The sequence below is a fragment of the Saimiri boliviensis genome, chromosome 3 (genome assembly GCF_048565385.1).
Source record: "Saimiri boliviensis isolate mSaiBol1 chromosome 3, mSaiBol1.pri, whole genome shotgun sequence".
Classification (NCBI taxonomy): domain Eukaryota; kingdom Metazoa; phylum Chordata; class Mammalia; order Primates; family Cebidae; genus Saimiri; species Saimiri boliviensis.
The window spans coordinates 21,412,831-21,438,161 of record NC_133451.1 but is presented as its reverse complement, the minus strand read 5'-3'; the positions used below and the strand labels follow the sequence as shown (position 1 = coordinate 21,438,161).

Genomic DNA, 25,331 nt, shown 5'->3' with positions numbered 1-25,331 from the left:
GAGGAAACCGTGTGTACAAGGGGATGGGGGTGAGATCACACAACACATACAAGGACCTTGAAGTAGCAGGACATGCCTAGAATGTTGAACATGAGCAGAGACTGAAGAGGTTGTCAGCGTGTATTTCTTCCTTTTTTCTTTTCTTTCTTTCTTTTTTTTTTCTTGAGATAGTCCTGCTCTGTCACCAGGCTGGAGTGTGTGGCACAATCTCGGCTCACTGCAACCTCTGTCTCCCGGGTTCAAGCCTCCTGAGTAGCTGGAACTACAGGCATGCACTACCACACCTAGCTCATTTTTTACATTTTTAGCAGAGACAGGTTTAATCATGTTGGTCAGGCTGGTCTCGAACTCCTGAGCTCAAATGATCCATCTGCCTCGGCCTCCCAGAATGCTAGGATTATAGGTGTGAGACACTGTGCTTGGCTGGCAGTGTGTATTTCTTAATAATAATAGTTTGGTTTAAGCTAATGAATTCAGAAAAAGAAGTGTTTATAAATGGTTTGCTAGATGAACAGTCAAGATCTTTTTGTTCTGGTATAGTGTGACATCCTTTCCTTCTCTCTCTCTCTCTCTCTCTCTCTCTTTTTAAAATGGAGTCTCGCTCTGTTTTCCAGGTTGAAGTGCAGTGGCACAGTCTCGGCTCACCACAACCACCACCTACTGGTTTCGAGTGATTCTCCTACCTAAGCCTCCCGAGTAGCTGAATTACAGGTGCCTGCCACCACGCCCAGCTAATTTTGTATTTTTAGTAGAGATAGGGTTTCTCCATGTTGGCCAGGCTGGTTTCAAACTCCTGACCTCTGGTGATCTGCCTGCCTCAGCCTCCTAAAGTGCTGGGATTACTAGAGGTGTGATCCTTCTCTTTAATTAATCTAATTGCCTTTCTTTTCCTCCCTTTGAGATACCATCTGGCAGTCTTTTCACCAGTGATGTGGTGGCCACTTACATATGCTCTTTTGGGCTAAATATTACCAGATGGCTATACTCGAATGTACTGTTCGTAGCTAAAGATGTTTTCATGAGAAACAAGTAAAGTGCCTGTTGGGTTCTCATATGGAATTGGAGACTGAAGGCCAGTTTCACCCTCTCATAAGGATTTTGATTCTATGAAATAGTTTGTCAGTTTTAATGATCTTTCTTTTTTCTCCTGAACCCCTGCTAGCTAGGTGACGTGATGGTTGACATCGCAAGTAACATCATGTTGGCTGATGAACGTGTCCTGTGGCTGGCTCAGAGGGAAGCTAAAGCCTGCAGTAGGATTGTTCAGTGTCTTCAGCGCGTTGCTACCTACCGGCTAGCCAGTGGAGCTCACGTTTATTCAACAGTAAGTGTAACATTATCAGAGACTCCTGAGAACAAAGTGTATTTCACGCAACTCTCGCCTGAAAGAGATAGGTGCCTTCTACATTATGGGGTGGCTATCTTCCCTAACTGCTGATTATTACAGAGTTTCTTTCCTGAAATGTTTTAAGAGTTAATTTTGCTTTTGAGTAATGTTTTCTTGGGAGCTGGAAAATATTTGTTAATTTGTAATTTGAATGTTTATCACCATCAAATCCGCTGAAAATGTTTCTGCAGTGGAAAATAAGACATTGTATTGCCCCACTGGCACATACCCATGGTCCATCTGAGCTAATATTCTGTTCTGGGCCCTGAAGGATATTTTGAGAGAACATCTGATTGGTTGCCCAGGTTTCAATCTCGGATGAGAACTGGGATGCCCTCCAACACTTGTGAAGCTATTGGCATTTTCCGTCAATCCCACTCTTGGGATAATGAGTTATTAATAAATAATGATCACTCATTTAACTAGTATTAAAATTTATTTATGCTGAATTGAACTGTTGTAAAGTTCTTGATATACTGCTTACTTTTTTGTCCTAAAAAGGTGGTGGAAATAGTAAATAATGTGTTATTCCCTTAGCAGCCGTAGTTTGGTCCACGATTTTCATTTCCTAATTATTTTAGTGGGCTGACATAGTGTAGAATAGTCTACACTTCCTCCTGTGATTTTACACAATTCAAGATTACTATTTTCCTGTTGATTTCTGAGACCTTGTTTGATGTTACCACATTTTATTGTTCACTTTGCTCAATTAAGTTTAATATTTCTTTCCTGAATAATAAATAAAATGGAGCCTCAGCTTGGCTACTGTCTTTGTTTTTTGTTGCTGTAGGTCTTTTATTTTTAATTTTTTTAATTTTTGTATTTATTCATTTATTTATTTTTGAGATGGAGTCTCATTCTGAAACCCAAGCTGGTATGATCTTAGCTCACTGCAGCCTCTGCCTCCCATGTTCAAGCAATTATCATGCCTCAGCCTCCCAAGTAGCTGGGATTACAGGCAAGCACCACTATGCCTGGCTAATTTTAGTATTTTTAGTAAAGACGGGATTTCATCATGTTGGCCAGGCTGATCTCGAACTCCTGACCTCAAGTTATCTGCCTGCCTCAGCCTCCCAAAGTGCTGGGATTATAGGCATGAGCCACCGCAAAGAGGAGTTTCTCAGATTTGTGACCTCATTTGAGGCTAGCTTGCCATGTTTATGTCCTCCTTGGCCATTAAGATCCATTTTAAATCTCATCCTTTAGCCATGCTTATTAATCAGTTGGAAGAACTTCCTCCTTTTCTCTGAACTGCACTGGTTTTTCTGATAACCTAAGGGTACAATAAAGGTCACAGTAGGAATTTGCATACCCCGTCAATGTGTAAACAAAGTTCCAGGAGATGATATATCTACTTACACTAAGTAAAATGATACGGCTTCACAGGTGCCTCAAAATGACAGATTTCTTTCTTTCAACCAAGGTTTCTTGTGTTGGGCATGGTGACTGCTGCTTGTCAGAAGGTCTGGTGGTTGTTTACATGCGTGTTTGAAATTGGAATACACATTACTATTAACAAATTGAATTAATAAGACTTTTCACAATGTTTGCATTGTGAGGCAAAAACTAATACAAAGATTCTTTATGCTTGAAATGTTTGGGAACCACTATTTATTTTTTATCACATGAATAGGACTTGCCAAATTCTACTTAACTTTTTATATTTTTAAGTTTGTATCTTATTTTCTAATAGATTTTAAGCATCATGCACCAAAGTTTCATGCTTTAAAGAAAAAGAAAGACATCCATAGGTGATACTTAGAATGGTGCCTTGCCTGTGGGATAGGCGTATACTTAATCATCCTTAAAGGAGGGAGATGCCATATTGTCCCTAGAATTCTCAGTAAATCCTGTCACCCTGCTGGATGGGAAGGTGTGGCTCCTTGTCACTTCTCACACCCACTCCGTCCTCCATCGAGTCGGCCTGGTGGCTGCCTGTATTGACAAGTCATATGTTTTGGTGGATCCCCTTGGTTCATTCTTATTCCTGAATTACTTTAGAACTCTGTGGCAGGTGTCATATTTTTCAGGTGATTTTTCTGACCTAATTTGCTTTTTTTTTTGAGAGCGAGTCTCGTTCTGTTGCCCCTGCTAGAGTGTAGTGGCACAATCTCAGCTCACTGCAACCTCTGCCTTCTGAGTTCAAGCGATTCTCCTGCCTCAGCCTCTTGAGTAGCTAGGACTACAGGCGTGTACCACCACACCTGGCTAATTTTTTGTATTTTTAGTAAAGATGGGGTTTTACCATGTTGACCAGGCTAATTTGCTTTATAAATCTGTTCATTTCCTATTGTTTAAACTAACATTTCTCTTCCTTTTCTGAAGAAACAGCTTTGGAGAGAATCTTTGTAAAGCTTTTATTGGTAAAACTTAATGCAAAGAGTTAATGACCTTTATGTAGAGGAAAAAAAGTGAATTTGGCCAGATGTGTTGACTGCATTTCCAAACTCTAATAATTAGCTTTCATTCTTCCTGTAAGAGTAGCATTTAGAGGGTCTACTGATTTCTCTAGCTGATTTTATTTTTTTTAGGACACTTCCATTTTTAGCTTGTTGTTTCCTTCAAAGTGCTCCTTAAATTATTTTTAATTGACTTCTTAGACCTGATCTTCCATACTTTATAACTTCTTTTCCTCCTCTTGTTTGGTCTCCCTTCTATTTTAGGACACCCTTTTCATTCCAGGGTCTTTTTCATTCTACCAGTTACCTACACAGTGATTTTGTTTAGGAAGAACCTGGGCTTTCTGGTTTGGCTAATGCATTGTGTTTTGTGTTTGAAAAGTCTTTGAAAGTGCTTTTTTTTTTTTGTTCTACAAATCGTTCATAACTCCTGTTTGATTGACTTTTGAAGTATTCACCCAATATTGCTCTGGAAGCTTATGTCATCAAGCCCACTGGCTTCTCAGGGATGACCTGTACCGTGTTCCAGAAAGTGGCAGCCTCCGATCGTACAGGGCTTTCGGATTATGGGAGGCGGGATCCAGATGGAAACCTGGATAAACAGCTGAGCTTTAAGTGCAATGTTTCAAATACATTTTCGAGTCTGGCATTAAAGGTATGTTCCATTCTGCAATCATTTAAGAGTAACTTATTTACAGTTAAATTAGAGTGCTACAAATGTTCTGCTTTGCAAAATCACCTTATTAAAAGATCTTTTTTTGCAAGGAGATAGGTATTACTGATTTTGCTATTGTCTTAAAGAAAACTCTGACCAGGAGCAACTGCGTTACGACTTTCATAGGCTCTAGGCTTTTTTGCCTTTTGGTTCCCTTTCTCCCAACAAAAATAACAAAAATTACATTTTATAACTGCAGTAGTATAAACACAAATATGTTAATCATTTAACATGTTAAAATATTTTATTTGACTTAAACTTTTGTTTCATTTTTGCTCCTGATTTTAAAACAGTAAGATGTTTTCACTGGCCCCTAAAAGTATGGTGAGCCTTTGGCACTGTACCTGCCAAGCCTAGTGGAAAAGTCAACCCCAAGGCCAGGCATTTAATCAGGCAAGCTGTATATCAAAGTTTTTGGTAGAAAATACAAATGTGTCATATATGTTAAAAAAAAGTGTTTCATTAAAGCAAGCAAAATGAAAGCATTTTTACTGATTTTTAAAATTGGGGGGTTAGATATATTTGACTACACTGCATTGAAGCAAATAGTGGATCCAAAACTCCAGCAACCTAATGACACCACGTATTTTTCACTTAGCATTCTGTGGGCATGTGTAATTGTATCCTCTGTGGTTTTTAATTTCACAGTACTTTGTTTCTGCCTTGTCCCTGAATAATACCACAAACAATATTCCAGTCGTTTTAATGGCTTCATAATAACTGATCCGATAGGTGTTAGGTGTTCTGGTTTAGTTTGAGCACTCAATAAATATTGAATGAATGAATGAATTAGTATATTTTTGTATTCTTTTTCCTGGTGACCATCATTGAAGAGAGCCAATTTGCTAAGTTTAGAAAATCTCAACTGCCCAAGAAAATCTCAACGAGGTCACAATGTCTGATAATAATATATTTACTTGATACTTTATACTCAGAGGAGAATTGGCAAGGTTTTCCTGTTAATATTGGCAAGAAAGGAGTATTTGTTGTACTGCCCCACACTCCTGTAGACCTGCTCAACTTTCCTTATTGTGTCTTACACTGCGAGGGGGTGAGGGAGGAGAAGAAGAAACATACTATAAAAGACTAGAATCAGCAACATAGACAAGCACATGAGAGAAATTTTTTTTTTTTTTTCTTGAGGAATGCTTAAAATTGATGAACACTTCTGTCTTAGATGATCAGTTGGTAGAAAGAGATAAAAATGATGAAACCCTGCATTTCATCAATTTCACAACCTATCCCTCTGGGTAAGGAGAGTTTCTACTTACTAAGGTAGAGGGCTTTAGATGGACTCTCAGATTTGTCAATTTCATGCTATTCTATCCTTTTAAGATAATCCTGTGGCCAGAGAGCAAGGACACATTACAGTGTTACTCCTATTATTTGTGCTTCATAGGTGGACACGATTAAACTGAATGAAAAAGGAATGCATCTCTCATGACACTAAATTGGTTAAAAATTCTAATGTTAACAGCATAAAATGTACTTTAGCTCTTGAACAGAAAATCAACTGTACTTTTTAAATTTTATATTAGGGCCATTTTTGATCTTTCTGTGCATTCTTAAAAAAGAAGTCCCTTGAATATACTAATTAGAAAACCTGAACATCTGAAAACTGATTGCACTGCCTTTAAATGGGAGCATATGCTAGCATATGAAGTTAAGCCCATAAAGAGGCAGTCATTACTTAGCAATAGGTGCCTCCTTGATTTGCTTCCTGCATATTTCAGAATCTCTGTGCTTCCCTCAGTACTACCTCCTAAGCCTGCTTTGCCCTCACATCCTCTATTGCCCAAACCATTGTAACTTCCTAGTTAGTCTCTGTGTCTCTAGGCTGTACCTTAAAAATTCATCTTTCGCACACAGATTGGTCAACCTACGGCTGACATTTGGCTAACGTGTATCAGTACAATGATGCCACGTAGTGAAATATTGAAATACTTCCTTACCATTTGGCAAATAGCTGCTGCCACAGTTTTCCGAGTGCTTTCTTGGCCCTCCTGATCCTTCCGTCAGGACCACAGTCCAGATCTTTCTTTTCACCGTTTCACACCCGAAGGCCTGGTGCCTGCCGAGCAGGAGGCCTCTGGGAGCCTTTCCCTCTGTGCACGCTGTTCTGATTGTCAGTGCCTGTACCGTTTCCAGTTGTTAATGTTGTGAGCATTCTACCCAGATCCACCCTAAATGGAAATTGACCTTGTGCACCCCTTCATAAATGTGTCATGTCTCTCCAGAGGCTGTTGAATAGCTTCATCATTTGATGTCTTTCCTCTCTCTTACCTACCTCTTCCTTTTGTCCAGCGACAGCAAACTTTCCTTGTTTCCTCTCCCTACCACCTGGTCATTCTCAAGCATGTTCCTGCTAATTCTGCTACTGGAATCCCTGCTCTTTCCCTCCCTTCCCAGCTCCTTGGTGATAACACTCAGCAGAAATGTCACTCCAAGAAATTTTGTCTAATCTCATCCAGATCTCCACTCCCACCCTCATCTCCTTTATATTTCCTCCTCATTTTTCCCGTAATGCTTTGTTCCTCTCTCTCTCTCACTGCCTGTCACACATGGGAACCTGGGAGCCAAGATGAGTTTCTTGGTTGCCTGAGGGCAGGACTAGTGATGGAGTCATCAGTGACTCCGTGACCTGGCTTTAGTTGGTCACCAGTTGGTGACAGAATTGCCTGATAGTTGCCTCTTACTGATGGCATCAGTCAAATCTCTTCCAATTTTTTTCTCAATGAAATGTTTCCTGTCAGTGTAGATACCATAATTCAGATATGTTAGCATAACAAAGTGATACCTGTTTTCAGTAAACTACTTTAGTTTTACTTAGGCTTTTGGAAATTAGCTGGTGTTTTGAGTTCAAGTATAGTATAGCCAAAAAGAATTAATTAGTTCTTTGTTATTTACTTAATCAGAATTTAGAAATCAGTTTTTCTTTATACATCCCAGACATCTAGAGCTTTATTCCACCCAAAGTCTCTTGAATTGTTCAGGCTAGTCATTACGCATTTTCCTGCTTCCTGTCTTCAATTTTACCCTTTTTCAGTTCATCCTTGCTTGGTGAAATTCCTGCTCTTCACTTTCTAAAATTGCATTTGGATTCTTCCTTCAATTCCTCAGACAGAATTAACCATTGCCTGTTAATCCCTTGTGTTTTGTTCATTCTTTGGAATAATTATAAGGTGATACAGCAGTTGAGCGAGCTGCAGCGAGAAGTCATATGATAACGGTGATTAAGACTGTGGTTTCTCTGCAGCCAGACACTCTGGGTGTAGGTTCTCTCCCCTAACAGCTGTGCAAACGTGGGCAGCTACCTTCACCTTTCTGAATGTCAGTTTCTCAGCTGTTATGTAGATCGTGAAATGGTGCTTAACTTGAAGGGTTGTTGAGAGGGTTAAGTGAGGTAAATATGTAGACATTCACTGCAGTGCCTGGCACAGAGTAAGCCCTCAGTCAGTGGTAGCTCTTATTGTTTTGTTACTGTTGTTCTCTCTTCTTTGTTAGATTATGAATTTTGGGGGGCAGGGACCACGGCTAATATATTTATTGCATTGTATGTCTCCAGGTTCTGTGTAGTTCCAAGCCCAGAGTAACTAAACATTCAATAAGTGTTGAATAAAGTTAGCGGTCAAACTTGATTAGCAGAGGAAGTCAGTTAAGGAATTCTGAAGTCAAATGTAATTGATATTCATCTTCAGCAGTGAGAAAATCAAAAGGTGGTATGCAGTTAATAATTACACACAATAAAATCATTAGGATATAGTACAGTATCTGTTTAAAGTCAAGTAAGTGGTCAAGAAAACAGATACATTAGTATTTTACTGTTTTGAATCAGATGCTTCTTTGGCTCATTCCTGTTTTTCATATTAGAATTCTATAGATTTTAACCCACAAAGATATCTGAAAATTTTATTAACTGCATAGTGGAGGAAGTCCAGATTTTTTGATACGGAAAGATGTTAGAATCTAGTGAAGGTATTTGAATTAACTACCATTATGATGCTTATCATTTTCCTTTTAGCTTCATGTAATTATAAATAGTGAAATATAGATGAATTTAGCAAAAAAAAAAAACTGTGTCATTTCATGTGTGTTCATATTTCATCAATTTTTCGTGTTAAAATGAATACTGAAACTGAATGGTAGAAGTCGAAACATGAAGAGGTTCAAGATTGTTGTTGGCAAGTTAGTTAGGGCACTGCCTCGCCTCCAGTCCCCAGATAACCATATTCCACGGTGCTGCAGTAACACGGTGAAAAAGTACCACTGACAGCTCCCTAGCCATTTGGGCTTGTCATGTTCATGATCCCATCTCGTCTTCAGAACCATTTGTTAGATAGATCATTAGCTGTGTTTGACAGACAAGACTCAGAGAGGTTAAACAACACTGTGCACTGTTAACCAGCTGCTAAGTGGTGAGGCTGGGAGCCAAATCCTTTCTTATTTCAGATCCCATGCTCTCTCTAGGGCATATGATTTTTTGGTAATAAATATTGGAAACTGAAAACTTGTTTTTCCCAAAGGATCTAAAAAGGGATTTTTTCTACTTTACTAACTCTCATTCATGTGTTTGTTATCTATTTCCATTGCTGTATCTGTTTTTAAAAATAAATATGTGATTAAATGAACTTAGAGACTTTGCGCTTGCCACCCGTGGGCCAAATAGAAGGTGTAATCATGATAAATGCACCAAATTAAGTAAGTGTTTTGCTGTGACTAATAGATTTACAACCTTTCTGTAAATAATGATCAACATTTCTTTTAAAGAAATTAAATACACAAGTGTTACATTGTTACTATAAAAATCTAAACATTGACAGGGCTGAAGTTTGCCTTACTGGCACCCCTAGACCACCCTCTATATCCCAGGGAACCTACAGTATTATTTAGTAATGCTTTTTGTTTTTTGTTTTTTGTGTTTTTTTTGAGACAGAATTTCGCTCTTGTTACCCAGGCTGGAGTGCAATGGTGCGGTCTCGGCTCATTGCAACCTCCGCTTCCTGGGTTCAGGCAATTCTCCTGCCTCAGCCTCCTGAGTAGCTGGGATTACAGGCACGTGCCACCATGCCCAGCTAATTTTTTGTATTTTTAGTAGAGACGGGGTTTCACCATGTTGACCAGGATGGTCTCGATCTCTCGACCTCGTGATCCACCTGCCTCGGCCTCCCAAAGTGCTGAGATTACAGGCTCGAGCCACCGCGCCCAGCCCCTAGTAATGTTTTATTGGATTTTTAGAAGCTGTAAGTGTGTAACAGCCATGAGTATATAGCTCTGGCCCCACAGTAATATGTCCATACTCCTGGGATTTTTTTTATACATAGTTCTTTTTTAGTTGGTTTTACAAATTTAAACTTGTGTAGGATACCTTTTTTAATTTCTAGAAAGTAAAGATGTTATTTCCTTTTTTAACTTTCTTTTAGAAAATCAAAATGACTTCTTGTAAACCAATTTGATTTATCATGACGAATACTTCCCCAAAGAGCTATGCTTTGTTTTCAAGCCATTTTGTGTGTATAGCAATATTATTTTATGAATTTTATAGTTTTTGAATTCTAATAAATGCACATTATATGGTACTTTTTCAGGATTTTGAACTTTTAACTAATCTGTTTTCTCTCTTTGCATGTGTTGTTATGTACTTAGGAGAAATTTATGTACTGAATAGAAATCTAGATTAGTGAATAAATTTATAACAAACTTTATTTCATATTAGATTATATTTTTGAGTGAGAATAGCAGAAACCTCTTTTATACATTTTCTCTAAGAAAAGATTTCTACTAAATATTTTCTTGGCATCTTCAATTTAAAAGTAATATTCAAACTTCCAAAATACTAACATTGAAAAGATATTTATAGGTATCTGCTATGACCTAACATTGTTAATTTTAAAGTCAATCATTTGCTTAAGTAGAATCATTTTAAAAATAAACATACCATATAGACATTGTTCATTTCATAAACAGTGAGCTATTTTGATTAAATACAAGTGCTAGGAACCACTAACACAGAGGTTTCAAAAAGTGAATTAGATTGTCTCCACCCCAAATCCTCATACTCTGGTTAGAGGAACAGACAGTGAGCTACACCATGGGGCTGCAAGTGTGCCTTATGACTAAATTGTCCAGAGTGTTGTGTGAGTCCAGAAGAGGGAGCAGCTAAACTGGAGAAGCAGCATACTAAGGAGATGTAATTAACTGTCCATAAAAGCCCTATTTCAAGGACTCTGGATAAAGTCTTCCCTCTGGCTCCTAACCTTTTTTATTCAGATCCACTTTCCATTACACCAGTTTAAAAGTTAGTGAAACAAAAGAACAGCGGAGCATTTCAGGTAGAGATGCTGGTCTGTGCAGTGTATAAAAAGAATATAGAAGAACTTGAATTGATAAGCTCAGTGTAGCTGTGTTTTAGGTTGTGATATAGGAGTGTTCAGAAGACATATCTAAGAAATAGACTTTCGTCAAATTATATGGTGAACTTGGGATTTGGGGACAGTATTATTTAAACATTGCAGAACCAAGGTGTTATTTAAACTGGAATAACATGATTCGATTTGTTTCTTAAGGGAAAATTCTGTTGAATATGGAATTGAAAGAGGAGAGGCTGGAGGCCAACAGAAAGATTTTGTAATAAATTCTTCAACTATGGAATGTTTTTAGATGGTTAATTGTTTGCTTCTTTGGTGTATAGATTTTTTTTTATTGAATGCTGAATAATTTATTATTTAAAAATCCTCAGTAAAGAAATCTGAAAAACATTCATTATCAGTCAGCATTTTCAGTTGTTCCTTTGTGTTATTATGTGTTTTTTCTAAATGTGTTTGCCAGTCTCAAGGAAATTTCTTTTAAGTTTACTGAATCTAAACCTCTATTATGTTTGTGTAATTTCATTCTTTTGTTGTTTGATGGTTTGAATTCATCATAAATCACCTTAAAGTTACATAAGCCCAAATTAATTATACTCACATTTGTGATATTATACTACATTTGTACTTCTTTATCATGTTTTATCATTGTAAAATTGATAGAGCATGATTATTGAGATCCTTGATCTGTTTAATGCTATCTGCTTCAACATATGAATGATATTATGGGAAAATTAACTTTGTAATTGGAAACACTTTTCTTGTTTACTTATTTAACTGTTTAGAGTTTGCATTTCTATTTTATACTTCTATTAATTATGTTGTTATGTGGTATTGATATTTCATTTAACTGATTTTTTTAACTATTAAATTTTGTATGTACAATTTAAAAAATGAAGTCAACCTAATTAGACCATTTTTTTTTGTAACTGACATGTTTTTTCTGATTTCTACATACTAATGTAGTGAGCTTTATGTGTGTGTGTGTGTGTGTGTGTGTGTGTGTGTGTGTGTAAGTAAATATATATGTATATTTTCTTTTTTTCAGAATACTATTGTGGAGGCTTCTATTCAGCTTCCCCCTTCCCTTTTTTCACCAAAGCAAAAAAGAGAACTCAGACCAACTGATGACTCTCTTTATAAGCTTCAACTCTTGGCATTCCGCAATGGAAAGCTTTTTCCAGCCACTGGAAATTCCACAAATTTGGCCGATGATGGAAAACGACGTACTGTGGTTACCCCTGTGATTCTCACCAAAATAGGTTTGTGTGTGACATATGTTATCCTGTAATCAGTGGACAATAAGGCCTTGCAGTTGACTGTTCCTAAAAATGCTCATTGTAGTGTTTTCCCATTGTAATGGGTCGCTAGTGAAAAAAGATCTTGCAGAGTACCCATTACTGTATAAGTTGACGTTTAATTGTTTATGAAGTTTGTTTCAGAAATATTTGTATTTCCCATTTTCTCCAGATGGTATGAATGTAGATACTCACCACATCCCTGTTAATGTGACGCTGCGTCGAATTGCACACGGAGCAGATGCTGTTGCAGCCCGGTGGGATTTCGATTTGCTGAACGGACAAGGAGGCTGGAAATCAGATGGGTGCCATATACTCTACTCAGATGAAAATATCACTACAATTCAGTGCTACTCCCTTAGTAACTATGCAGTTTTAATGGTATGGCGGTTGTTAACTTTATGCATAAACACTATTCTAAATTTTTCCTGTGCATAATTAAGCTCAAATGATTTTTTTTTTTACTTTTGATGTAATTTGCTCTCTAATTATACGGGATGATATTTGTTCTAATTCTGATTATAAAGGGAAATTAAGTTACTACCAAGTGAAATGTATGGGACTGAATTTGGTATGTAGGAATTTTAAATCCACTTTATAAGTAAATCAGTTAAGCTAGACTTTGACTTTAAAACTTGGAGAGATCTTGATCAGATTCTCTCTGCCCAGAAAGAGTGATTTCATTTGCCCAAGGATACCCAGTGACTAGTGAAAGATTTCCTACTTTGCAATCTACTGCTGTTTCCCACTACGTGTTGTCATTGATAGACTCTTATTTGAATTTAGCACTAATCATGATAATTTCATTTTTGTCATTGCAAGTGACAGTATTGACACAAAGAATGTCTTTTCAGTTTTAATGCCAATCAGTCCAGTGTTGTTTTCTGTTATTTACCACTCATTGTTAACAGTTAATTACAGATTGAATCTATCTTTTACCTGAAATGCTTGGGACCAAAAAAGTTTTGTACTTCGGATTTTTTTCAGATTTTGGAATATTTGCATTATACTTAGCAGTTCACCATTCCTAATCCAAAAAATCTAAAATCCTCCAAGGATCATTGTCTTTGAAAAGTGTCAGATATTGAAGCATTTTGGATTTGGATTTTTGCATTAGGGGTACTCAACCTGTGATTTTTTGGGGGTAAAATAACAGTTATTCATGTACAGGAACAAGTCTTTTTATTAATGAGGTCTTTAAATCAATCTGACTCCTGAGCAGGTAATTATGAAATTAACCATGCTAGTTCTTATTTTGTATTGTAATTATTATAAATACCGACATCATGGAGCATATTTGGAGTATAGTAGAAGGAATTACTGATGAGTGTGAAAGTCATTTCCCAGAAGTGGTTTGAGGTCAGTCTGAGTGTAAGGAACTTCTATGTTATTTCTGATTGCCGCTGTAAGTCTGTTTTCTAGAAAATGTTTTATCAAAGTGCTAAATACCTTGAAACATGATATATTTTACATTTTGTGAATTTTTCTATTTTTAAAAAATAGCATTTAGCACTAGAAATGATCTTGAGGTAAGCCTGAATTATAAATAATTTTCTTCGACTCTTGCTTTTGTTTTTATTTTCTATTCAACTTATGCCTTACCTGGTACACTGGTCAAGCAAGTAGAGAGATGACTAGATTATTTAGCAGGGCAAAGGGATTATCTTCTCAGTGACATAATTGAGCATTTTATATGAGTGCAGGCAATATATTTAAACATGTATGCTATCTGGCCCAGCTGACGGTGGGTGGATTTTATGCTAGTTAGACTTGCTGTGTTTATATAGGCCCTTTATTCCTTTGGGAGTAACTTTAGTGTTGATAGTTTATGATTCTGATTCTCTTTCTAAATGGAAGATGTCTTGATTTCTGTAAGTCTGAGTCTGGTTTCTGTAAGTTCACATTTTATTATCATGTAGTCACCTTTTATTTTTTATTTTTTTCAGACAGAGACTTACTCTGGTTTCCCAGGCTGGAGTACAGTGGTACAGTCTTGGCTCAACACAGCTTCTACCTCCTGGGCTCAGGTGATTCTCTTACCTCAGCCTCCTGAGTAGCTGGGATTACAGGTGTACACCACCATACCCAGCTAATTTTTATAATTTTAGTGGAGACAGGGTTTCACCATGTTGCCCAGGCTGGTCTCAAACTCCTGGACTCAAGTGATCTGCCTGCCAGAAGCTGGAAAAGTGCTGCGATTATAGGCATGAGCCACTGCCACCTTTTAAATTAAAGAATGAAATGCTAAAGTATGTGGCATTTTCTCTTCTATTTTGAAAGTGTTTTATAATTCAGATTTTGAGCATGAAGTAAACTGTGGTGTACTGATGAGAAATAATAGAGATTTAACATTGTCAGAAATTTATATAATAGTTAACAAGAAAAAATTGAGCAAAATAAATGAAACACAAAACATACACAAAAATACATTTTATAAGCCTTTGCTATGATATTGCACCATGTGAAACTTTTATTTTTATTTAATACCAGTTTAAAGCATCTATTTTTGAACTTCCTAGCTGTTCTTCTAAACTATTTAAATTAGTATAATCCTTTTCTGGAAGGAATAAGCTATTCTTTTATCTTTCAGACTTTTAATCTCTTAAAAAATGTAATACACAATTCTTTAAAGCTAAAATGGAGTAGTACTAAGATTTTTTTTTTCTTTTTCAGACTTTTTTCTTTTTCTTAAATGTTATTGTGCCATCTAGAGGCAGCAAAGAGAAATATATTTGAAATTGTTGACAAAATTATGTTATAGTTACTGCATGGGAGTTAGAGATGCTAATTAAACATGAAGAAAAAGTTAATGAAATTATACTCACTTTTAAGTAGTAAAAGTTATGTTTAGGATTGAAGAAATGACTTTTAAAAATTAGAAAGCAAAATCTTTTTTCTTATATCTTTTAAAAATTAATAAAATCCTATTTTTTTGAATACCATCTTAATATATCATTTCATATAGCAAGTCTAAATTCCTATCTTGGGATAGAGTCCATAAAACTTTTCTTTATCTGGTTTTAAAGAGTTTTGAATTTTTAAAAAATGAGACATAAATAATACACTTGTTCATAAGTCTGGAATAGATACCAAAGTTTGATTGAGTGTACATCCCGTTATACCAATTACTTGCTAAAGTCTCAATGGGAGCCAGAAAAAGAAAAATTAAACAGAAATTAGGTTTGCTTCAATGTTATGATCCGAAATAGCCATTTAGGGCAGGAAGATTCACAGGAGCTGGTGTCCCTAGGAAAACACAAAGAAAACTGAATAGAGTAGGGTCATGTTGAGGTTCAAACTATGTCTTAGTACTTTAATCGGTAATGGTGAAAATAAGTTAATTTATATACATTGATTTCTCTTTTACTGTTTCATTTTCATAAAAATAGGAAACCAGAGCATTCATTTTTTTTTCTAGTGATGCTTTTACATTTGTTTATATAAAACATGCTGAATGCCATCATAATATGTCATTTTATAAATTAAGATCACATTCAGATCAACTTTGATTTCATTTACTTTGTAATTGAACATACATGCTAGTGATGTTTTTGTCTAAATAATTTTCAAATAAGTACTGTACTCACGTGGATCGAATGTCTTATTTATTTCTACACATTAACAGGCAGTGAAAGCTGGAACTCCTCCTACCCATCTCTCCGTCACACCCATAAGTAACTACTATTTCTTTCTTGCATATTGTTGAGGAGACCCTCATGTTTTTGGAAACAAAAATGAATATATGGTCCTATTTTCTCGCATTTTTGCACAAAGGTTGCATGGTACATACACTGTTCTAAACCATGTTTTTTTTTTTTCTGGGGAGCAACTTAACTATGTATGTAGTGATGATACATAGTTATGATGTATCTTAAAGAGGATGATGATGGTGGTAGTGTTGGCCAGTCTTTATTAAGTACTTATGTGTCAGCCTCTCCTCTGTTGTCTTTATATGCATTCACTTACTCAGCTCTTACAACAGCCTCATGAGGTATATAGTATTGTCATCATCACCCCCAGTGGATAAATGCAGAAACTGGGGCACAGAGAGGTTAAATGCCATGCTTACAAAGCTAGTGTTGGAACTGAGATTTGAATTCACACTCTCATTTTAGAATCTGTGTTATTAATACCTCTGCTGAATCTCCTTTCTGAAATCTTCTCAAGTCAATATATGAGTTTCCTCATTCTTTCTCATCTCGGGATATTATGTTTCTACCATGATTTATTTAGATATTTCTCTATTGTGTTTGTTTCCAGTGGGTTGTACAATATCATTTTGCACATTTAATTGAGCATCTGTGGGACGAATTCTCCAGAGTGGAATTAATAATCAAAGGGACCAACTGTTTTTCCTTTTTCTTTAAATTGAGGTATTGAGCAAAGTGCACAAATACTGATATTTTTACAAAGAATGTGTATGAGGAAGATTTGTACTGAAGTCCTGGGTAGTGCTCTTCTGTTTTGCTGTGTTCAGTTTCTGCCACCGTCTCTAGATACCACTCTTTTGATGTCTCTCACCATAGATAAGTCTGGCCTGTTTTTAGACTTTTGGTGTGTAGTATGTACACTTGTGTCTTGTTTCTTTCTTAACATTACGTGGATGAGATTTATCTTTGTTTTTGCATTTAGCAGCAGTTTTTTCTTTTCCATTGGTAAGTAGTAGTTCATTGCATGAATGTGCCAAAGTTTGTTCATTTTATCCTTGATAGCCATTTCTGTTTCTAGGTTTTGGCTGTCAAGAAAAGGCTGCTGTGAGTACTCATGTATATGTTTTATGATGGGCATGTACACTCAGGAGTGAAATTGCTAGGTTGTAGGCCTTCCATACATTTAGATGTAAGTAGCTAAAGCCATGCACTTGACCAGAGTGGTTATATTGGTTTATGGTCTCAACAGTAATGAGAGTTCCAGGTGCTCTACGTTTTTGCCATGCTTGGAATTGTCAATCTTCAGTTTTAGTCTTCTGATGGTAGTATTGCGATATATCATTGCCATTTTAATTTTTATTTCTCTGGTGACTATTGATGTTGAACACTTCTTTATTTTTTGATTGGTGGCTTGGGTATCCCCTTTTTGTGACGTTTCTGTTCATGTCTTGCTGCCTATTTTACATTTTGTTGTCTTTCATTTTCTTTAATTATTTATAGGACTTCTCAATACGAGTTCTGAATATGAGCTCCCTGTTAGAGTTATGTGTTGCATGTATCTTCTCCCAGTTCATGCCTTTTTCCCCCCTCAATAATGTCTTTTTATGAAGAGAGTTTCTTAATTTTTCTGAAGTACAATTTCTTAGTGTTTTTTTTTATAGTTAATGCTGTTTATGTCTTAGTTAAGAAATCTTTTTCTACCCCAAGATTATGAAGATATTCTCTTTTGTTTTCTTCAAGAAGAAAACCTTTTACATTTAGATCCATGATTTGACTGGAATTGATTTTTTGTTGGTGTGAGGTAGAGGGAATAAAATCTTTAAATTTATATTCTTTGTTCCATGGCAGGGGGAAAAAGCAACATAGAAGTGAGTCATAGTCCATAGTCCTCTTTTAAAATTGTTGTTTTTTTCACATTTCTGATTTCAGATCTATTTTAAAATTTTGTTGGTAAACTCTTATTATAATTCTTTATACCCTGACACACAGGGTGCCCTGATATGTTTTCTTTGAGTTCCTTTCCATTGTTCAGATCCTGGTGAATTTAGACAATTGCTAATTTTAATTATTCTTATTATTGATACAGTGCTAATTATGGAAATCTTCTACTGATTTTGGATTCAGAAATTCTCAGGCTTGAAGTATATGAGTCTGTCAAGTAAACAGTTTTAAAAATTCTTTTTCCATTTATTTGAGTCTTAGTAATGATCATCTTTGTCATTTTTAACACACTTTTGATGTTTAATTTCTCTGCATTGGTGCCGCTAACTTCTATGGAAAACTTTATTTTTCACTTCCTGGCTTAGTTATTAAAGTTCGTATCACACAGGAGAGTAACTAAGATTACTATTTAGTGGTGGACTCTGGTCATGTGAGTGCTGGAGGGCAGAGACATTTTCTATTTTATTTATCACTGTGTTGCAAATGTGAGCAACATGTTTGCTTTTTCTACTCAAAGGTGTCTCATACTACCATTTTTGTGTAGTGTGTTTAGTAATGTTTTTGTTGTTATCATAAAGCCTATGTTTATTTACTACCACAATTGAAAATAATTTGATTCAAATTTCTGCTTCCACTCTTTCATTATAGAGCTTTAACTTGTTTACTGTCTTGGTATCCTAAAATTCTCAGTTGCCTTACATTTTTTATATTCTTTTGTATTACCCAATCTAGCCAGATTTTTTTTAAGGTGGGAAAGCTAAGAATGGCTTTTAAATTTTTTAGTAGTTCTATTTTACATGGTTAATACTACCTGCATAACAGCTTTGATTTGCCTCTTGTCCCCCAGAGTCCACAGTATTTACTTTCTGACCCTTTATACTTTCCCTAGGTTTGGTTTTCAGCAGGGGACCTCTTTGCATGTGGGCAGGTCAAAAATGCTCTTCTGAAATTAATAACAGAATAATAATAACTGAAACAACTCAGCATTTAAAAAGAATATGAGTTTAGCAACGGGCAAATGATCTGACTAGACATTCTGAAAAGACATACAAATGACCAACAGGTATATGAAAAAATACCATCACTAGTCACCAGGAAAATAAAAATCAAAACCACAATGAGATATCTTACCCCAGTTAAATGGTTTGTATCAAAAAAATAGGAGAATGTGGAGAAGGGAACTCTTATATATTATTGGTGGGATTGTAAATTAGTACAACAATTATAGAAAATAGTTTGTAAGTTGAAAAGCTAAACATAGAGCTACCGTATGATCCAGCAATTTCACTGCTGAGTATCTATTCAAAAGAAAGGAAATCAATATATTGAAGAGATACCTTCACTCACATTTACTGCAGCACTGCTCACAATAGCCAAGCTATAGAATCAACCTAAATGTCCATCAGTCCATCGACAGACAAATGGGTAAAGCAAATGTGGTATATATATACACACAATGTGGTATATGTACACCAAAGCAAATATATTATTCATTCATAAAAAAGAATGAAATCTTGTCATTTGTAGCAATATGGATGAGCCTGGAAGTCATTTTGTTAAGTGAAATAAGTCAGGTACAGAATGACAAATAGTATATATTTTCACTCATACGTGGGAGCTGCAAAAGTCGATCTCATGGAGGTAGCAAGTAAAATGGTAAATACCAGAGGCTGGGAAGGGAAGGATCTGGGAAGAGGGGGTGAAGAGATGTTGCCTAATGAGTATACAAATACAGATAGAAGGAGTAAGTTCTGATGTTTGATAGCATGGTAGGGTGACTGTAGTTATCAATAATTTATTGCATATTTCATACTTCCCAATTACTTTTATTTGGTCATTACACATTTTATGTATGGATCAAAATATTACATGTATGGCATCAATATGTACAGTTATTAAGTATCAATAAAGACATGTTGAGGAAAAAGTGCCCCTGTGGAAGCAGTGCCCTGTGTGACCAGTGACAGAGGCACTCATGCTTTTCTTCAGTCCGTGTTGCCCTCTGTTTCCACATCTTGTTTCTTTTTCATTCTATGTCACATTTGTTTGGCTTTTGAAACATATCAGTTTCTTTTGAATTTTAACTGTTTATTTTTTTAGATAAGGGTCTTGCTGTGTTGCCCAGGTTGGAGTGCAGTGGTGCCATCTCAGCCCACTGCAGCCTCAACCTCCCTAGCTCAAGTGATCCTCCCACCTCAGCCTCCTGAGTAGTTGGGATTACAGGCACACCCCAGCATGCCTGGCTAATGTTTTATTTTTATTTTTTGGAGAGATGAGATCTCACTGTGTTGCTCAGGCTGGTTTTGAACTCCTGGCCTCAAGCAATCCTCTTGCCTTGAGTCTTTCAAAACTCTGAAATCATAGGCATGAGTCACTGTGCCTGGCCAAAAATAACTGATTTCTTTTCAATTTGAATGCCATATAGAGTATATTTTGAGAATGAAATTGGCTCTTAGTCAAATGTTTTATTTGATGATATCCAGCTCCCTGTGTTGTTATCTCTCTGCCCAGGGCTATGGAAGGCACTTTTACCGCCTTTCTTTGACACCTTCTCCAACCCACTTGACATGATTAGAGGAGTCTCCATTTTCTAGTGAGGTAACTGTCCCAAGTCTTACAACTGGTAAATAGCAGCGTGTTATTGAACATTTCCTGCAGTCATCTAAAGCAGACAGTGCACGAAGAGTTGAGAAGCTAAACTACTGAATTTATCCTGTTATTAGTTCTGAACTGACTGGAATAGAAGCTTTTCACTGAAATTGGATGAAAATAGGTCTACTCTCACTAATATCTTACTGGTTTTCATTGTCTCAACATTTCTTTGAATTTCCCCACTAATATTTTGGACTTGTAACAGAATGCAAATATTTTGAGGCCATGTATTGTAGACTAGTGTTATGGTCATCTCACAAAGGCAAATTGCTCAGAATTGGTCCTGATAGGCTTTTCTCTGGTCTTTTCCCTTCTGTGTACTTAAATTATAGACTGCAGGGCCTCAAAGGACTGGAACTGTGTTCTGCCAATTCCTGTATATCCATTACTTGGCACTGTGCCTGGCTGTGGCAGACACTCAACATTTGTCAAGTAAATGGATGAATTGTAAGTTTGAGGCTCATCAGAGTATAGGGGAGTAGTTTAGCTGGAATTCAGTTTCCTGTGTTCTCAGCTTTGCTTCCCACTTACTGTGATTTTTGTCATTAACTATTCAGCGTTTGATAAAGTGAGGGGTTTTTTCAGCATCTTGATGTGATCTTTTTAGATCTATAATTGTACATTGTGAACTTCTGATTCTTCCCTGGGAAAATTTGCCCCTTCCTTTCCTACTCTGTTGAAGTCATCTTCCATTTCCTTGTCTGATTGTTACCTATTCTCTTTCTTCTTTTTTTAATCTAGCTTTTCTTGTTTCAGATATTAGTAAGAACTTCCTAATTGGAGGTAAATCCACTGTGGGCTCCTTCCCTTATTCAGTAGTCACATTTTAGCTTTAAGAGTCAGTGCAGAAAGAGAATTTAGTGAAGAGATCTGGTAAACCTACAGCTTTGGCTCTTACCACCCCAATTATCTGGCATGACGACCAGAGTAGAGGTGTTTTTCCAGCTTGCTCTGTTCCTTTTTAAAGAGGGTAGCTTTAAGATGCCCATTGTTTTCATTTCAGAGAGGCAGTTGTATTTGGGAGCAGGGACTTGGCAGCCAAGCTCCTTTGAATCTAATCCTTAAGGCACATAACTTCTGTACCTCAGTTTTTTAACTTATAAAATGGGGCTAATATAACATACTTACCTCATACAATTATGGTGCTGGACACAGTCAGTGCTGGGATTATGGTAAATGTTCTATAAGTGACATACTGTTATTGCTTATTTATTATTTTAAATTATTTTTCTTTTGAGAAAGGGTCTTGGTATGTGGCCCAGACAGGAGTGCAGTGGTGCTATCTCGGATCACTGCAGCCTTGACCTCCTGGGCTCAAGCAGTCCCCCCACCTCAGCCTACTGAGTAGCTGGGACTACAGGTGTATACCATCATGCCTGTCTAATTTTTTCAAATATAATTTTTGTAGAAATGGGATCTCCTTATATTGCCCATGGTGGTCTCAAGCTCCTGGGCTCAAGCCATCTGCCCACCTCAGCCTCTCAAAGTGCTCGGATTACAGGTGTGAGCCACAGTACTTGGCTATTTATTGATTTTTGGGCTCTTACAATGCTCTTCCTCTCTGCTGCCATAACTGTGCTGTACTTCACCAAATGTTGTTATGATCTGGGTGTAAGTGTGTCTCCCCTGTGGTTTTCACCTCTTCAGGGGCAGGAACCATGTTTTGTCTTATCATTATATCTCCAGTTCCCTATGCAGTGTATGGTCCATTTGTATTTGAAGAACTTGAAGTTGAACTTGACTACATGTAGATAGGTGTCTTTGGGCTTTTTAGACTCAAAGATACTGCTCTCATGGTGTGTGATCGGCTAGTGAATATGCATAGTGATAACTGAGCTTAAAGGGCATTGAAAAGGCTGAAGTCTGGTTATCCTTTCTGAATTGCCCAAATATAGGGGGCTGCTTTCTCTTTTACCCTCATAGCAGAGTCAACATTCCAGTTTATAAAGTAGATGGTCCACTGTAAAATGAGGGTATGCCATAAGCAGTTAACACAATAGAAGTTAGGAAAGCGAAGTGTTAGGAAAACAGCATGAAACATTAATCTGAATAAAATAAAGAGACATAAGGGCCAGAGTTTTTGTTTATTGTTAAGTTTTGGTCACTCAAAAAAATCTCAGTAGTTAAATGTCGAGAGAAGTGCTGCTAGAACGAATCTTTCTTTCTGTCCTTAGGATTTGACGGGATCTGAACTATACACCCAGGCAGCCAGCCTCCTGCATCCCATGGTTTATACTACTGCTATCATTCTCCTCTTATGTCTCTTAGCCGTCATTGTCAGTTACATATACCATCACAGGTAAGAAATACACCTCAACAAACTAGATCTGCGGACTTTGATTTGAAGGACTTTATTTCACATTTAATTTGGATAAAAGTGAGTTTGTTATCATGCTGTCTTTCCAAAGTAAGGATGATTACTTTAGAATACATTCATGCCTTCTTCATTTTGTGCCATTAGAGACACATAATTAGTATTTGGGATGATAAATTCACTTTTACAGTATCTAGTCTGTTTGCTGGGTTCATATCTAGAAAAGAATATGGGAAATATGTGTTGGAGAATGTGGGGCGGCTCACAGGCGCAGCAGGATATAAAATCAGGCAGGCGTTTCTTACCTGCAGAGGCACCTAAAGAGGCCTCTCTAGGTATCAGACTGTATTATTACTCCTATTTTATGACTTTTTGCCTATTGTGATAGTCTTTATTTTACAGATGGCATTTTAAAGAAAGTTTGTGCCATTTAAGCATGGGATATGCTTTTTTGTTAATTGGAGGCAAAGCTGTAGAAACTTGTATTTTGTGTTAGGAAATAATGAACTAAAAGGATTTGCTAAGCAGAAGTTCACTTTATAAAACGTTTTGCTAGAATGGATTTTCCTTTTTGAGCTAGACATATGTGGCATTTCTTGACATTTAGTTAAGAAACAAAAGGAGATTTGAGATACATATATATATGAGAGACTTCAACATTTCGTTATGAAAGTCCAGGAAGAAATGGATTGAGTTTTAGACCTATGCCAGTAGGTCAAAAAAAGACCCGTTTGTGTGGTGCAGAAGTCTGTAGGTAGCCAAGCAGGTAATCCAATCATCTTAAGACATCGTAGTAACAAAAGCCCAGGTGTTTCTTTCTTTCTTCTTTTTCTTTTTTCTCAGATAGAGTCTCACTCTGTTACCCAGGCTGGAGTTCAGTGGTGTGATCGGGCTTACCACAACCTCCACCTCCCAGGTTTGAGCAATTCTGCCTCAGCCTCCCAGGTAGCTGGGTTTACAGACACTGCCACCACACCTGGCTAATTTTTATATTTTTTAGTAGAGATGAGGTTTCACCCTGTTGGCCAGGCTGGTCTTGAACTTCTGACCTATTGATCTGCCCACCTTGGCCTCCCAAAGTGCTGGGATTACAAGCGTGAGCCACTGTGCCCAGCCAAGCCCATGTGTTTCTTATTATGTAGAATTTATTTAGCATTTAGTGGATGCAGTGGTTCCATAAATGACTTTTTTTTTTTTAAGTACATAAAGTTGAATGTTAAGAAACTAGATTGAGTTAAATAATTCCTCAGATCTGTGTGTGTATATGTGTGTGTATGTTTGGTAGCATATGTTTGTTAAATAAAATGTTTAAATATAAAATATTTAATTTTTGCCTTTTATGCAATTGGAATTTAACTTAAGATGAACATCGTAGTTTCCTCCTTCATAGGTACTAGACTGAATATTAATATTTTCTCTCTTTTTTTAAACAGTTTGATTAGAATCAGCCTCAAGAGCTGGCACATGCTTGTGAACTTGTGCTTTCATATTTTCCTAACCTGTGTGGTCTTTGTGGGAGGAATAACCCAGACCAGGAATGCCAGCGTCTGCCAAGCAGTAAGTCAGAGTGAAAAATTGAAATGGAAACAATTACTGATATTAGAAAACAATTTCATTAACTATAAAAAGAAAAAAATCATTCTACAACACCTTTTCTTTAACTGAGTAAAGTTAAATGTAACGTCTGTCACTTAAATAATTTGCCAGTGTATTTCATGTTTTAAATTACTGCTTTGCAACTGAATACATAACTTCAACAGCTCGTCCCTTTATTATTGGGAATTCAGAATTACACATTATAGCTATTGCTACAATGCCTATTGTTTATTTTTTAAATTATAAAATTCTGACTTTGGCTGAAAGAGAAGTGACATTTTCTGATACAGTAGTAGAATTTTAAGAATTATTTTATCTGTTAATGAGCTCATCCAAATTGGAAAAAAGTTAACTGTAAAGATATAAAAATAATGCTAGGTTAGGTAAATAGGAGGAATTAAAAAAATTCTACTCTTAGTTTCCAATAAATTATTACATATGTAGCCTTAGTGAACAGTTTTCTTGCGGCATAAATGTAAAAAATGGAAATTCTTCAATAAATGCGTAGAAAATATGGAAAATTTTGTTTCTGTGTTTGTATATTGTTTTTCACCTGCTTGTGAGCAACATGTTTAACAGTTATTGAAAGTTCAGGCTGCCTAGATTTGGATTTCAGTTTATAATTTACTGGCTGTGTTTCTGTGGGTGATCTGCACAACCTTTCTTTCTTTCTTTTTTTTTTTTTTGTCTTTAAAACTGTGATTAAAAAACACATAACATGTGATCTACTCTGTAAACAAATTGTTCATTGTGCAGTACAATATTTTCACCCATAAGCACAATGTTATAGAGCAGGTACCTAGAAATTTTCATCTTGTATGATTGAAACTCGGTCAGTATGCAGTGAACAATGAATGACTCCCCTATTCTTCTTCCCCAGTCCCATGGCAATCCCCATTCTCTTCTTGGCTTCTATGATCTTGACTGCTTTAGATATTGAATATAAGTGTGGTCATGCAGTATTTATCGTTCTATTACTTATTTAATTTCATTTAGCATAATGTTTCAAGGATCATC

At 36.4% G+C, this 25,331-nt stretch overlaps 1 protein-coding gene across 1 annotated transcript in view; it reads left to right on the top strand.

Annotated features, from left to right (window-relative positions):
• ADGRA3 (adhesion G protein-coupled receptor A3) overlaps positions 1-25,331 on the top strand; it is a 128,653-nt gene that overhangs the window by 89,039 nt on the left and 14,283 nt on the right. The window contains exons 11-16 of the mRNA XM_039468361.2: positions 1,163-1,324; positions 4,238-4,441; positions 11,912-12,125; positions 12,334-12,542; positions 22,579-22,703; positions 24,152-24,275. Of these exons, the coding sequence (XP_039324295.1) occupies positions 1,163-1,324; positions 4,238-4,441; positions 11,912-12,125; positions 12,334-12,542; positions 22,579-22,703; positions 24,152-24,275 (1,038 nt within the window). The remainder of the gene's footprint in view (positions 1-1,162; positions 1,325-4,237; positions 4,442-11,911; positions 12,126-12,333; positions 12,543-22,578; positions 22,704-24,151; positions 24,276-25,331) is intronic.